The sequence below is a fragment of the Schistocerca nitens genome, chromosome 2, assembly GCF_023898315.1.
Source record: "Schistocerca nitens isolate TAMUIC-IGC-003100 chromosome 2, iqSchNite1.1, whole genome shotgun sequence".
In the NCBI taxonomy this organism is placed as follows: Eukaryota; Metazoa; Arthropoda; class Insecta; order Orthoptera; family Acrididae; genus Schistocerca; species Schistocerca nitens.
In genome coordinates this window covers 949,276,503-949,293,754 of record NC_064615.1, presented here as the reverse complement: position 1 = coordinate 949,293,754, position 17,252 = coordinate 949,276,503, and the positions used below count along the sequence as shown (strand labels likewise).

Genomic DNA, 17,252 nt, shown 5'->3' with positions numbered 1-17,252 from the left:
AACACAGTCGCTAATACTTAAAGAGGATCGGCACGCAGAATTTCTTTTCATTGATGCTGGAAGACTGTTTCACAATTGTGAACGTGTCTTTGTCCTGTCCACTTCGACGGAAATGAGTGCGTTAATTCAGAAGAACGTATTATCGATTAACCATCCACTCACAAAGTAACTTCAAGCAAAACAAGATTTTATATTTGTAGAGACAAATTTGACATATAAAACATTTCTTTTTACTTCTATGGAGTTCCTCTCGGCGGGCAAGACAGCCACGATAAATTTAAAAAACGGCATCATCTCCAGCAGGCTCTTTGAAACAGTACTTTACTAAGAACTCCAAGACAGAGAATGCATCGTTTGTAGATAACTGTTTCGAGGGTCCATTGACGATTATACACTACTGGCCATTAAAATTGCTACACCAAGAAGAAATGCAGATGACAAACGGGTATTCATTGGACAAATATATTATACTAGAACAGATATGTGATTAAATTTTCACGCAATTTGGGTGCATAGATCCTGAGAAATCAGTACCCAGAACAACCACCTCTGACCGTAATAACGGCCTTGATACGCCTGGGCATTGAGTCAAACGGAGCTTGCATGGTGTGTACAGGTTCAGCTGCCCATGCAGCTTCAACACGATACCACAGTACATCAAGAGTAGTGACTGACGTATTGTGACGAGCCAGTTGCTCGGCCACCATTGACCAGACGGTTTCAGTTGGTGAGAGATCTGGAGAATGTGCTGGCCAGGGCAGCAGTCGAACATTCTGTATCCAGAAAGGCCCGTATAGGACCTGCAACGTACAGTAGTGCATTATCCTGCTGAAATGTAGGGTTTCGCAGGGATCGAATGAAGGGTAGAGCCACGAGTCGTGACACATCTGAAATGTAACGTCCAGTGTCCAAAGTGCCGTCAATGCCAACAAGAGGTGACGGAGCGTGTAACCCATACCATCACGCCGGGTGATACGCCAGTATGGCGATGACGAATACACGCTTCCAATGTGCGTTCTCCGCGATGTCGCCAAACATGGATGCGACCACCATGCTGCTATAAACAGAACCTGGATTCATCCGAAAAAATTTACGTTTTGCCATTCGTGCTCCCAGGTTCGTCGTTGAGTACACCATCTCAGATCTTCAAGTCAGATTAGCGTTCAAATTACTAGTTGAATTTGTTCGATAGATCCCCCTTGAGTGGTGGGGACAAAGAAGGTTTGCGACTGCAGGCGATATAGTTGCCGAGATTGCCAGAGATAAGTTGCTCGTGTGTTGGGCCCTTGTTGTTGTGTATGTTCCGTTTATATACAAATTAAGAGACGTTCATTGCCTTTCTTTTTAACTGATATTGTTTTCAGTTACCCAGATCTGAGATGGACGTACCCTGTCAAAAATTTAGGGATAATCGAGGGCTAAGGGTATCCACGGTCCCAATTCGTTCCTATCTCAAAGAAAATAGTTTGGACTTACTGAATCAGTTTTATTTATGTAAATTTGTGAATTTGTATATAGCGACAGTGAAAAGAGGAGGTATTAAACAAAGGTCCTTTTCTAATAATATTAATGTAATCTTGTCCCTGCATTAATACTGACTGCCTCAATACGATAGCTGTTTTTGTGGCAGTTGTGTTTTGTTTTCAATTTGTCACTGTAACCACTCGCAACTGTAAACAGGGAATTTTATGCTAGAATGAACTGACTTTGCACCATAAGAAAAGCCAAGTAAAAATTTGTCTCCAGCGACAGCAGCACTCCACAGTTTTATCAAGCATGGGGAAAAATTTAGTTGGTGCTTAATTTGTATATTTTACCGCTTTCAAGCATTCTGTATTCATCGCGTTATTAAAAATACGCAACCAGAATATCCTCGTCGCAGTGATCTCTTGTTGAAAATTGCTTTTCGTAAAGAAGAATAGCTGCTTTCTTTGTGATTATATTCGTAGTCACGTAATTTTGCGTTTCAAAGAAAAGTCAGTCTCTTCTAACAAAATTCCAAAGAAAAATTCGACTCCGATAGCGTTGCAAAGATACAACCTCGTCCCTCTGCGCATGCATTGTTGCTTACGAAATATTTTTAATTCGGTGACATAGAGCACAATATGAGAACACATACTTGATCATTAGTAGAAAGTTATATAGCTGACATGTTGTTTTCTATTGACAGCGTACTGCACTTCATGTTCCAAGTAGAAAGATAACGATTCGAAAAGAGAAGAAACGAAAGATATTTTTCATATGATGAGTGCGAAAGGGAGGATTTTGGCTATTTCTGAATACAATCTACCACCGTATTGTAAACAAAAGTTTCTTTTCAATGTAACATTAAACCAAGTACATAAATACATTTTCTGCACACGGTGGGATTACACCTCTGTCTGTCAGAAATAAAGACGATTATAAAGTTATAATGAATCAGGCCCACAATACCCTTGTTTTAAGACACTTACAGATTCGTGATGTATCTTTTTAGTTTGAAAAGTCTGTAAATTAATAGTTGCACTTGTAAAAAAATGATTCAAATAGCTCTAAGCACTATGGGACTTAACATCTGAGGTCATCAGTCCCATAGACTTAGAACTACTTAAACCTAACTAACTTAAGGTCATCACACACATCCATGCCCGAGGCAGGATTCGAACCTGAGACCGTAGCAGCAGCACGGTTCCGGACTGAAGCGCCTAGAACCGCTCGGCCACAGCGGCTGGCAATTGCACTTGTACTTGATAGTTTTATGAAGTGGTAGTAACTTAAAATATGCCAACAGCATCTTATATCAGCAAGAATTGAAGAGAGAATTCGCAAAACTTCACATATGTATTTCAGTTTTTAGACTCATGCGCAGGACAAATTCGTAACATTAAAACAGCCCTAACTCAGGTAAAAGTAGCTCAAACTCCTGATGTAAAAATACGGTATGTGGCGTTGAAGTTCCTAGAGCCTGGACGTCCATCCTTGCCTAACAGTTTTGCCTTCGACATAATAGAAAAACTAATAAAAAAGAACAATACCTTTATGTGACAGAGGACTGGTGAAGATTGTTAATTCAGCGAGGAGTAATAAACTTAAATGAATCACCAACCACCAAAACTTTGAAAAACTCCTTAACCAACAGGAAAGAGGATGCACAACAAGAGCCTGTAAATTAGATGTATATAGGGTGGCTCAAATTTGAATAATGCTCACCCTTAATGATCGAATTCAAAGAAACTATCGTTTCGAGACATTAATCTGAAATGAAAGGACAAGGAAGACCGTTGCAGACTTTGGCAAATGTGTTTTAAGATATACTACATGAGTCTAGAAGATAAGTGATGTGCAGAAGATACGAAATCACTCCTACCACACGAGGGTAATTTCAAAAACATTACACTACATTTGGACACTCGTTCCACCGATATGAGCTGCCGGCTAACAGTGATAATGGCATCGCTTCGATGACACTACTCGTGACCAGAATGGTAAGAAATACTGCAATATACATTTGAGCCAAGCGCTTTCTAAACACCACTTCTATGCAAACTGAGTTTATGAAAATGCTGTGTGTTAATGTAACAGGAAAGAGATTTTGATATTTTGTGATATAAAACAAAAATAGATAATAAAACTCATGTCATATACTTTCCTCAACGTTTCGGAGAGAAACTGAACCAAATCTGGCACACTGTCAAATTTTATCCTTCCGGGCAATGACTGCAATGAGTCCACTTAAACGTCATACAGAACTCAAACCTGGAAGCGATTTAAACAGTATGGTTATTTAATTCGAGCGCTTTCCTTATCCAGTCTTAAACTGGAAATTGGCTTTAATGGACTTGGTGCATCTTAATTCTAAATCCTCCAAATATACTCCAGTGGTCTGTGTATTGCGAGATTAATTTTTTGTGAGGCTAAGTAAGTGTATAGACTAGTACATGGTTCTCGGTAATAAATCAAATTTTGGGCAATATTTTCTGATATTGGCAATATACTCACGCCAAAGAAAGTTTTGTATCACCCTGCTTCTCAGAACTCCTGAAGATAAACGTTGACTGTGGATATTGTATCACAGACACAGTCCCTTGGACTGTTCAGATATGTCACTAAAGCCGCCCAAAGATATAAACAACCATACATGAGCAGCGCCTATTAGATGGAGGGGGTCCGACAGCCGACCAGTTCCAGTTATTCCACCAGGAAAGAGTTAACGGCTCGTATTGTCTGTACTTCAACCATGACGGTAAATACTACGGTTCGATCGCGTTTGCATTGTTACTTTGGGCCAGAAGGGCTCTCAACAAGGGAAGTGTCCACGCGTCTCGAAGGAGTGAACCAAAGCGATGTTGTTGGGACGTGGAGGAGATACAGAGAGACAGGAACTGTCGATTTCATGCCTCGCTCAGGCCGCCCAAGGGCTACTACTGCAGTGGATGACCGCTACCTACGGATTATGGCTCGGACGAACTCTGACAGCAACGCCACCATGTTGAATAATTCTTTTCGTACAGCCACAGGACGTCGTGTTACTACTCAAACTGTGCCCAATAGGCTGAATGATGCGCAACTTGACTCCCGACGCCCATGTTAGGTCCATCCTTACAACCACGACACCATGCAGTGCGACACAGATGGGCCCAATAACATGCCGAATGGACCGTTCAAGATTGGCATCACGTTCTCTTCACACATGAGTGTCGCATATGCCTTCAACCAGACAATCGTCGGAGACGTGTTTGGAGGCAACCTGGTCAGGCTGAACTCCTTAGACACACGGCCCAGCTCGTGCAACAATGTGCATGTTCCCTGCTGTTTTGGGATGGCTTTATGTGGGGTCGACGTACGTCGCTGGTGGTCATGGAAGGCGCCGTAATGGCTGTACGATACGTGATCGCCATCCTCCAACCGATAGTGCAACCATATCGGTAGCATTCTGGCGAGGAATTCGTTTTCATGGATGACAATTCGTGACCCGATCGTGTACATCTTGTGAATGAATTCCTTCAGGATAACGACATCGCTCGACTAGAGTGGCCAGCATGTTCTCCAGACATCATGAACTCTATCGAACAAGCCTGGGATAGATTGAAAAGGGCTGTTTATGGACGACATGACCCACCAACCATGGATCTACGGCGAATCGCCGTTGAGGAGTGGGACGATCTGGACCAACAGTGCCTTGATGAATTTGTAGATAGTACGCCACGACGAATACAGGCATGCATCAATGCAAGAGGACGTACTACTGGGGGATAGAGGTACTGGTGTGTACAGCAATCTGGACCGCAGCCTCTGAAGGTCTCGCTGTATGGTAGTACAATATGTAATGTGTCGTTTTCATGAGCAATAAAAAGGACGGAAATGATGGTTATGTTGATGTCTATTCCAATTTTCCGTACAGGTTCTGGAACTCTCGGAACCGTGGTGATGCAAAACTTTTTTTGATGTGTGTATATAATGAGAACTATAGTAAAAAGTGTTTTACCAGAGATTTTAGACTGTAATGACGAATTAAAGTATATTTAGTACAAAAGCTGTAGAAATTCATTAGCCATCCGGCCGTCAACATCGGTAACGTATGGAGTCACTACAGAACACTGTCTCAAGTGTTAAGTACATTTGAAATGATTAATAACTGCTTCACTACTTGATAACCAAGCCGCTATGGTTCTGCCTTAAGAAATCAAATTACTCACTTTGCCAGCCCGAAATCGACGAGCTTGACCTCACCCTCCTTAGTTAGCAGGATGTTGCTGCCTTTAACGTCGCGGTGCATCACGTTGTGTTCGTGGAGATGCGACAATGCCTGAAAATGACACAACATGGTGATACCGAAACTGTAAGCTCCTTTTCTACAGGTTATCAATTTAACACTAATTCTAACACTCTAGTGTAAACGGGGTTTCACCGTGAAATGCCGAATCAAGAAATTGATCCATAAACCTTTTTCTTATCTAGAAGAAAACGTAACACTACGAAAGTGACAAAATAATGTTTATAGACACTTGCGCTCTCATGTTCAGGTCTGGTGATTAAAAAGACCGTGAGAAGTCTGACAGGTCTGTAAGACTTTATAACCAACATCAAGATGAGACAGCAGAAGCAAACTAAAACCTACCTCCCCCACCCCTCCCTTATACACACATTAGAAAAAAAAACTTCGGGAAACGAACTAAAAGGAACTCGTTAAACTTCGGTTACACGATAAATCAGTATAATCTAAAAGCCGTAAATTCAAGTAAATACCTAGGTATTAAAATTACGAACAACTTAAACTGGAAGGAACACATAGAAAATGTTGTGGGGAAGGTTAACCAAAGACTGCGTTTTATTGGCAAGACACTTAGAAAATGTAACAGATCTATTAAGGAGACTGCCTACACTACGCTTGTCCGTCCTCTTTTAGAATACTACTGCGCGGTGTGGGAACCTTACCAGATAGGACTGACGAATTTCATCGAAAAAGTTCAAAGAAAGACAGCACGTTTTGTATTATCGCAGAAATGATACAGGAAAATCATTAAAAGAAAGGCGTTTTTTTGTTGCGACGGAATCTTCTGACGAAATTCCAATCACCAACTTTCTCCTCCGAATGCGAAAATATTTTGTTGACACCGATATCCATAGGGAGGAACGATCACCAAGATAAAATAAGGGAAATCAGAGCTCGTACGGAAAGATATAGGTGTTCATTCTTTCCGCGCGCTATACGAGATTGGAATAATAGGGAATTCGAAGGTGGTTCGATGAACCCTCTGCCAGGCACTTAAATGTGATCTGCATAGTATCCATGTAGATGTAGAACTTGCATTCTGTCCTTGTTACACGGGCAGAAATATTTATTGAGCATCAGATTGAAGAAAGCCACAAACTGAAATGATACTGACCGGAGAAAAGTGTACCCATAGCCATTTGTCATGAAAACCCAAAACGATGTCGCCATTCGGCACTATCCTCCTTGCTACCGAAAATGTGAGAAGGGTCTGGTAGGATACGGTAGGTGGAGGCACCTATTAAAAAGTGATAGCGTTAATATATTTGATGATTAGTATCCACAGTTTTCCAGTAGTTTCGAGAATTTTATCCAGTTGTGTTTTGTTTCCTCCCCCTTCCTCCGCCTTATACGAAACTAATATAAATTAACCCCCTCTCCACTACCACGCCCCACCCCCCTCCCCATCCCTTCGCCTAGTTCAGATTTTGGGTGTAATCTTCCAGCCCAGTGCTATGTTCATCAAATAACAATGGAAGAAAATTATCGGTTACCGTTTTTTTTATTTATTTTTTTGTTTAGTGTGAGGCGAGCGACCATCACGGCAGACTGGGGTTCATCTGCTGCACATCACAGTTGCATCTGACACAAAGGCCACAGATGCTGACGGGACGACATCCGCAATGCCACCTACAAGTTGTTCTTTGTTGTTTTTGAACAATAATGATTTTTAATTTTTTATTGAATTGATTCGAGGAAGTTATCAAGAAAAGGAGTAAGACAAATTAATTAGCTCCACTGATCGAAATATAACATCAGTTCATTAAAATCTATTATGCATCAGCAGAAATAATTTGACTATTTTTACATGCTGTTGTTGTTGTTATGGTCTTCAGTCCTGAGACTGGTTTGATGCAGCTCTCCATGCTACTCTATCCTGTGCAAGCTTCTTCATCTCCCAGTACCTACTGCAACCTACATCCTTCCGAATCTGCTTAGTGTATTGATCTCTTGGTCTCCCTCTACGATTTTTACCCTCCACGCTGCCCTCCAATGCTAAATTTGTGATCCCTTGATGCCTCAGAACATGTCCTACCAACCGATCCCTTCTTCTAGTCAAGTTGTGCCACAAACTTCTCTTCTCCCCAATCCTATTCAATACCTCCTCATTAGTTACGTGATCTACCCACCTTATCTTCAGCATTCTTCTGTAGCACCACATTTCGAAAGCTTCTATTCTCTTCTTGTCCAAACTGGTTATCGTCCATGTTTCACATCCATACATGGCTACACTCCATACAAAAACTTTCAGAAACGACTTCCTGACACTTAAATCTATACTCGATGTTAACAAATTTCTCTTCTTCAGAAACGATTTCCTTGCCATTGCCAGTCTACATTTTATATCCTCTCTACTTCGACCATCATCAGTTATTTTACTCCCTAAATAGCAAAACTCCTTTACTACTTTAAGTGTCTCATTTCCTAATCTAATCCCCTCAGCATCACCCGATTTAATTTGACTACATTCCATTATCCTCGTTTTGCTTTTGTTGATGTTCATCTTATATCCTCCTTTCAAGACACTGTCCATTCCGTTCAACTGCTCTTCCAAGTCCTTTGCTGTCTCTGACAGAATTACAATGTCATCGGCGAACCTCAAAGTTTTTACTCCTTCTCCATGAATTTTAATACCTACTCCGAATTTTTCTTTTGTTTCCTTTACTGCTTGCTCAATATACAGATTGAATAACATCGGGGAGAGGCTACAACCCTGTCTCACTCCTTTCCCAACCACTGCTTCCCTTTCATGCCCCTCGACTCTTATAACTGCCATCTGGTTTCTGTACAAATTGTAAATAGCCTTTCGCTCCCTGTATTTTACCCCTGCCACCTTCAGAATTTGAAAGAGAGTAATCCAGTTAACGTTGTCAAAAGCTTTCTCTAAGTCTACAAATGCTAGAAACGTAGGTTTGCCTTTTCTTAATCTTTCTTCTAAGATAAGTCGTAAGGTTAGTATTGCCTCACGTGTTCCAACATTTCTACGGAATCCAAACTGATCTTCCCCGAGGTCCGCTTCTACCAGTTTTTCCATTCGTCTGTAAAGAATTCGCGTTAGTATTTTGCAGCTGTGACTTATTAAACTGATAGTTCGGTAATTTTCACATCTGTCAACACCTGCTTTCTTTGGTATTGGAATCATTATATTCTTCTTGAAGTCTGTGGGTATTTCACCTGTCTCATACATCTTGCTCACCAGATGGTAGAGTTTTGTCATGACTGGCTCTCCCAAGGCCATCAGTAGTTCTAATGGAATGTTGTCTACTCCCGGGGCCTTGTTTCGACTCAGGTCTTTCAGTGCTCTGTCAAACTCTTCACGCAGTATCTTATCTCCCATTTCATCTTCATCTACATCCTCTTCCATTTCCATAATACTGTCCTCAAGTACATCGCCCTTGTATAAACCCTCTATATACTCCTTCCACCTTTCTGCCTTCCCTTCTTTGCTTAGAACTGGGTTGCCATCTGAGCTCTTGATATTCATGCAAGTGGTTCTCTTCTCTCCAAAGGTCTCTTTAATTTTCCTGTAGGCAGTATCTATCTTACCCTTAGTGAGACAAGCCTCTACATCCTTACATTTGTCCTCTAGCCATCCCTGCTTAGCCATTTTGCACTTTCTGTCGATCTCATTTTTGAGACGTTTGTATTCCCTTTTGCCTGCTTCATTTAATGCATTTTTATATTTTCTCCTTTCATCAATTAAATTCAATATTTCTTCTGTTACCCAAGGATTTCTATTAGCCCTCGTCTTTTTACCTACTTGATCCTCTGCTGCCTTCACTACTTCATCCCTCAGAGCTACCCATTCTTCTTCTACTGTATTTCTTTCCCACATTCCTGTCAATTGTTCCCTTATGCTCTCCCTGAAACTCTGTACAACCTCTGGTTCTTTCAGTTTATCCAGCTCCCATCTCCTTAAATTCCCACCTTTTTGCAGTTTCTTCAGTTTCAATCTGCAGTTCATAACCAATAGATTGTGGTCAGAATCCACATCTGCCCCTGGATATGTCTTACAATTTAAAACCTGGTTCCTAAATCTCTGTCTTACCATTATATAATCTATCTGATACCTATTAGTATCTCCAGGATTCTTCCAGGTATGCTAGTGATGAAAAAAAGATCACAGTTTATCTTCTTTGGATTTAGCTGACTTTTCTCGGAATAGTTTGAACCTGCTATTGGGAAGAAGTTAGAGAAAGACAGATGTCAAACAAAGCATCAAGTTCATCGTCCCCTCCCAGTCGCCAGATATAGTGATTCTCTGTCTTTAACTCTTTCTCAAAGGCGGATTAAATCTGTTCCAAGAACAGACAGCCAACTAAGAAAAATATTTAACTACGATCTCTTTTCTATCATTACTATGTAAAAAATTTCAAGTTGCGTGTAACATATTTCAGTAAAATCGATGTTACATTTTGCTCACTGGAGTTAATTAACATGTCTTAGTCCTTTTCTTGATACCTTCCTCCAATCAATCCAGAAAAGCAATTAATAACAATTATTATTAAAAAAACAAAGAACAACATGTATGTGGTGTTGTGTAGCTCGTTCACTAAACATTTATAGCCCACTCAGCAAGTGTAACAGCGGTCAGTCTGCCATATGCAGTGGCAAACGCCAATCTTCTGTGGCAGTTGCTTGCCTCACAGTAAATAAATGTAAAACAAAAACCAGAAATAATTCTTGTGAAAAGAAAAAAATACATTAAATGAAAGTCCATCAAACAAAGTGTATTTAACTTAGACATTACCTGTGTGGAGTAGGGATGTCAACTATCTAGCCCACTTTGGGCTTCAATGACCTTCAATGTACATAGTGCACCAGCTTACCCATTGCATCAGGGTCAACACTTTAGACCTTGACCTAGACTGTTAGACGTTGACCTTGACTTTGGCCTCATGATGTAATCATACACTTCACCTCCGCCGTTCCCTGCCCACCCCCCTCCCCTTCCCTTATCTCTAGCTAATCCTTGTGCAGTATTAAAAATGAAACAAGAAATAAAAAATCCAAGCTAGTGGAATTATCCCAGACGTGCTAGTTGGAAGTTAAAAATGCTCTCTCCCTCCTCCCCCTCTCTCTCACCTCTCCCCCTTAGCACCAGTCAATCACAGCACAGTGTTAAAATGAAGCAAACAACGAAAAAAACCAAGGTAGTAGAGGCAGCCCAACTGTGTTGATGGCAAATTTAAAACCCCTTCCTCTTTCCATCCAGTTAGAGCATAGTATCTAAATGATGAGTAAAAATGGTGTCATATTACATTATTTCGGAAAGACATGTGACCTACACATGAAGCCACATCCCTTCCCTCCCTTCTCCCTATCTCCTACCAATCAAGAAAATCCAACTTCTCAATTGTGCTCACCCTCGTCTTTCCAACGAATCTGAGCGTAGTACTAAAAATGGCGCGAGATATATGTTATAAAAATATGTAACCCCTAGTTTAAAGTCGATGATATGCATTATATCTGTAGAAGCCAAACACCTCTGACATAAGATTAAAGTAATGCCAGGGTCAAACATATGCATTATTTATGTGCACACCCTATATATAGTATAAAAATATGTAACCTCTAGTTTAAAGTCAAAGATATGCATTATTTCTGTAAAAGTCATATACTACTGACGTAAGATTAAAGTAGTTCCAGGGTTAAACGCATGCATTATTTATGTTCACATGCATATCCCTTGCAAAATATTAAAATTACTGTAAGGTGACGGTATGAATTACACATGTAAAACAGCAAGCACACACACATATCTCTGAATATCATACGTCAATACTGCAGTCGTTATAAACTTGTGATGCCTTTGTGTTTCATATGTCAAATACTATACTCCTTAAACACATCTATGATCTCTCAGAAGGAATGTAATCATCTCTCTGCGTTCCACACATCACAAATACAGAACTCCTTAAAAGTGTCTGTAATCTCTCACATACCGAGTACTTTCTCCCTCACACACACAAACGCACAATAGTAAACAGTGAACGGCAAAGGCAAAAAGCTAAATGCTAAATTATAAATGCTTAACAGTAAATGTTGAACAGTAAATGCTAAAACCTAACGTTATGAAAATATACAAGTCTAATTACAGATCACTATGAAAATTCGAGCAAAATAAATTCATATTTATGTAAGATTTTGCACACTTTGCAAGTGTGGTGGAACTTAAAATAAAATATTTTCACATTTAAATTCTTTATATTTCATATTAAAATGCACAGAAATAATTTGTTGGCACTACCTAAGAAAAGTGTAGGTTAATGAACGACAGTTGTTCGATCTGAGTACCATGCATGAAGTCCACCGAAGTACTTAAGAATTGATCACACATGAGACTACTGCACTCCTGTGTCATAGCTTCCAACGATACAATGCTATTTAAGAACCAGTAACTGCCACCCATTTGGTGTTAGAATACTGTTTAAAACACCAAACACCTAACACATAATGCATAATGCACAATGACTAACACATAATACCTAATGCCTAAGCCTAATGCTGTATATAAATTAAGAAGTTTTCTTGTGATTGGTTCAATTGTGACTGAACAGTGCAGTTGTCAATAATTCTCTCCATTCGGTTGGACAGGAAAGTTAACGTAAAAGACAGGTGCTGAAATCTCGAGGAACTATCCGCAGAAAACTAGCCTTGCAGCACAAGAGGCAAGATGAAGCTGACTGTGGTCTGGAAAGAGCATTTAAACCTGTTTCTCAACCGCTACAGTGACTGGGGCAGATGTTTTGAAAGAAGATAGGCCAAGATGAAAAAAAATAACAACGATACATCTATGAAAGCAGAAGGCGGAGATATTGTAGAAAAAGAAGAAGAATAAGACTAAGAATAAGAAGGTGAATACGATGTGGAAGATCGCGGTGGAGGTGAAGAAGAGACCGGGGGCAATGGCAGCATCTTTTTTTGTTAAATCAAAAGACAAAACGCATGATACTGTATATGGCATTAGATTTTAACCAACAGCAAGAATGGAAGATATTGATGGAGATGATTTAATAACTAACAATGTAGGAAACCTGAGAATTGGAGGATTATATAGTATATTGTTTAAAATTAGAACTTCTTGAAAACATCTATGCAACACATCTTCAAAATTTTGGTAAAATTCTCAAAGCTACCGATGCTCATAAGTGAAACTATTTCCCCTACAGGCACGTAAATTCAAAGAGTTGTTACAAATGTATGCATATCTTTAAGGCTGCCTTAAATAAAAGTGATGGATCATTGTTGAGAGGTGGTGACATACATATCAGGACGGAGAGTACTCTTTTTCTCTTTCTAATCCAACAGTACCTAGTATTACATACAAAGAATCATATCTGTTCTGTCAGGGGGAAGAAGAGGATGCAATTTAACAAACATGCACTTTAACTTTCCATCAGAGCAACTTCTCTGAGACTGGAACAACTATTCCGAAAGGAGACAGACAAAGCTGAAGATACTATAAACAATGTATTTATGGAAGCAGAAGGTGGAGAAGAAGAAGAAGAGGATGATTATGATGAGGAAGATGATGATGTTTATCGTGAGGAAGAAGAAGAGGGTGATGACATTCATGATTGGACGATAGTCTCTAACAAATCGTCAGCAGATGTCTACTCAAACAAAATGGTAGAGCGATTAGTTTCCTTGCTGGCTTCTAAAGCGGTGGAAAACATTTCACCCTATAACAATATAATATCTACTGAAAAGAAGCTTCATGGAGCATCGACTATTGCTTGAAGTTGTGGAAAGTAAATTGAATATCACTATCAAAACTCTAACATACAGGATGTTCGGAAATTCACGTTACTTGTAGAAGAGAATGAGTACATAATATATTGAATAGGAACTCATGTCCGGAAACGTCATCCAAAGACGGCACAGAGTGTCTAAGTTATAGGTGTCGGCCCCTTTAAATGTATCTATATACATAGTGATTCATAGTGATGATACGTTCAAGAATGATGGAGATGGATAAATACATCAATTTGAGGTAAAGATGCTTGGTTCAGAAACGAACGTGTCGAAAGTCACAAGCGAAAATCATCCTGATACCACTGATTATGGAATACATGTTTCGGTACCGTTGTTTCTAAGATTGCAGGGTAGGTAACTTTCAGAGGTGACAGTATGAATCAAAACAAGAAAAAATGTCCAGCAAACACGGGCTTTGAAATGGATACCTGAGGAGCATTGCGCAATTGTTCATCTTCGTTACAGTGAAACACACCTCCTCTATCGAACAAGTACTCAAAGCTCTTAAAGTATCGCCTCTGAAAGTTACATACCCTGCAATCTTAGCAACAACAGTAACGGTACATATATTCCACTGTCAGAGGTATGAGAACGGGTTTCGCTTATAACTTTCGACTTGTTCTTTTCTGGTACAGTGACCCTTACCTCAAACTGATACATTTATCCTTCTCCATTATCCTTGAGAGGTTGTAACATCATCACGGAATCACCTTGTATATACATACATTTACAGGCGCCAGCACCTATAACTTTGATGGTCTGTAGCGTCTTTGAATGACGTTCCCGGACATGGGTTCCTACTCAGAACGTAATGAGCTCACTCCCCTTTACAAGTCCTAGAAGTTTGTAACGAAAATTTCCAAACACTCCGTATAATCACAGCGAACGGTATCAAAAAACCAACTTTCATTTGTATTAGAAACAAATAACGTCTAATGCGGAAGAGACAACGACTCCATCAAGACTATGTACCACGTGGCATCATGAGTATCATGAAAGAAACATAAGGTAGTAGCGTATTTTGGAAAATAATATTGCCCATCCTGTTAGGTGAGATGGTGAGTGCAGTGGTCACCTGAACAGCATTTAAGAGGCATGGTGTGAGCTATCATCTCTGTTGGTGTTTGGACGTTGAGCGAGCAACAGTGTCACCGAAGGTAACAGTTACTTGCCTCATACTTTGGATTACACAGCATCAGTGTAAGCCCTACTTTGCATTACTTGGCCATTGAACGAAACCATGCATTCGGAGGGTAAGAGCATTGATCATTTTCTTCATGTTTCAGACGGCTAGGAAATATGTAAGGAAGACAAAATGAACTAAATAGACTCCAGAAGATCTGAGGAAGGTGAAACTTGCTATTTCTGCAGGTTTCTCGATCAAAATGGCATCTGAAACTTTTAAAATACCTCGCAGCACATGCGATACAGATTAAAGAATGGAAATGAGTCTGGGTAGAAGGTAATCTCCACTTTGTGTCACACAGTTGTCGAATAAAACCATGTGTTAGTCATCCTCTAAACTAATCTTATCCATTTTTTATCTTTCAGATGGATAGAAAATGGACTTCAGAACGCAAAACAAGCTGTTGAAAATTTTATATAGCTTGCAGCACACTGTAAATCAGATTAAAGAGTGGAAATGAATTGGCGCCGAGCTTGGGAAGGATAAGTGATTTTCGTTCTGCACATGAAGAAGCTGTAAAGTGTTTGAAAATAAGATTGTCCACAAAATGCAGTTCAGCGTCAGGTCAATTTTATTACAGCTATTGAAACTTGGTTATATGTGCAGTATTTCATGTATTAATGAAATAATATCTGTTGGAGAAGAACTTACGCAAAGCCTAAAAATGTACGATATCTGACGAAAATAAATCGAAAGACTGGAATGTTGCATATGGAGACATTCCATTTGTTGAGAAATGTCTCCAAAAAAGTTCATTCGGAAACTTCAAGTAGGTTATTTTTCATCATACATCAGATTGTGGGCAAGGGATTGTATTCACTTCAACAGAAGAATTGTAAACAATAGAGCCAGGAAGTGTGCAGAGTGCTTTAGAGATTCGGAACACTATGTTGTTTTGAAGTGTACAGTAGCTATGAATGACAGAATCGTTTTTGTTCCAGTATAAGAACCTGGTCGATTAATACATGAAAAATTTGTTATTCATTTTGTACATAGTTTGTCCGCTAAGCGGTATTCAGCGCTGTTTCGATATCATTAAGGCAGATACAGTAGTGAGAATTTGGTTGTGTCTCCAATATCTACTCAAATTGCAAGTAACTACTGTGATAATGTAAAAAGTGTGGAAGGCGATGTAGAAAGTGCATTAAATTCCTATATTTGCGCTGTGTGTGATAGTCGACGTTTACAATTAAATTTTTGTCATTTCACTCCCCCAGTAATATAGAATTATGAGGCAAATGTGGAGAAAGAGAGAGAAGAGAATGAGGGGCGGAGGTAGGAGACGGAGAGAGGGTGTATGAGAGAGAGATGGAGAGAGAAGAAATGGTTGCTGTGCATGAGAGAAGAGAGAGAGAGAGAGAGAGAGAGAGAGAGAGAGTAAGGGACTACTCTGCATGAGTGTGATTATATGTGTGTTTAAGGAATATAGTATAATATTTGCATATGAAATACAGACAGATCACATGTTTGTAACAAATACTGTATTTGGCATACAAAATACAGAGATATGAGTGTCTTCTCATGCACATACAGAAATAATGCATATCTTTGACTTTAAACAGAGGGTCACGTAGTTTATTACTGCACATGTGGCGCCATTTTAATACTACGTTCTGATTAGTTCGAGGGAGGAGGCGGAAGGAAAATAAAGCAGAACTGTGATAGTTAGATATTTTTGACTGGTTGGATGTAGGGAGGATGGTAGGAGAAAGGGGGCATTACTTTGATTGGTGGTTTCATTTTTAGTGCTGAACGAGGGTTGGCTGGAGATAAGGGAAGGGGATGGTAGGGAGAACTGGGAGGGAAGGGGTATGATTAAGTCATGAAGTCAAGGTCAAGGTCCTTGACACTGATGCAATGGGCAAGTAGACGCACTTAGTACTTTTCAAGGACATTTAATTGCAAAGTGGTCTGGATAGTTGGTACCCTACTACTGTGTTTACGCCAGCGGCAGGAATACTATTGCTAGTGTCAAAAACTTTGTGACACCACACATTAACTGACGAAGTCTATCTCAGTAATACAATACCACTGTAATACTACCGTCACTTTCTTAATAATATCTAAAGAAAAAGTAATGTTCACTATGCATAAAGTCGGATAATAATATGAAGTATAAAATGGAACAATAAGAACGGAAGATCAAAAAGGAAGTGCTCGAATTAGTGACAGTGTAAGGAGGGAAGCAGTCTGTCTCCTCCGATGTTAACCTGTGTACCGAATACTTAGTGTGACACTTACACTACACAAGACTGCCCAGGCATTCAACTGTTTGCTCATTACCAAATTTATTTGGAACATAATGGATTTTCGGTAATTTCCAAAAATGATTGCCTATCGAAGTTGGAGCGCTCCAAACGATACATATCGAAGTTGTGATAGTAAATCGATTATGGAGGTCTCATGGCGCGCGCTATGATAAATTACTTGTGATCGTCATTTGTATCAGTTTTGCGTTGTTTCTTCAGTTTCAGTAAATTACGATCCGGCCATAATTGTTTGTGACATTTTACCTTCGTAGTGAGTGTAATGAGTGGTGCTTCTCAAGTTTCGTCT

General features: G+C 39.7%; 1 protein-coding gene across 3 annotated transcripts in view; it reads right to left on the bottom strand.

Moving 5' to 3' along the window:
* LOC126237274 (neither inactivation nor afterpotential protein C) overlaps positions 1-17,252 on the bottom strand; it is a 383,219-nt gene that overhangs the window by 284,963 nt on the left and 81,004 nt on the right. For all 3 annotated transcript variants that reach the window (XM_049947204.1, XM_049947206.1, XM_049947205.1), the window contains exon 5: positions 5,676-5,785. In XM_049947204.1, the coding sequence (XP_049803161.1) occupies positions 5,676-5,785 (110 nt within the window). The remainder of the gene's footprint in view (positions 1-5,675; positions 5,786-17,252) is intronic.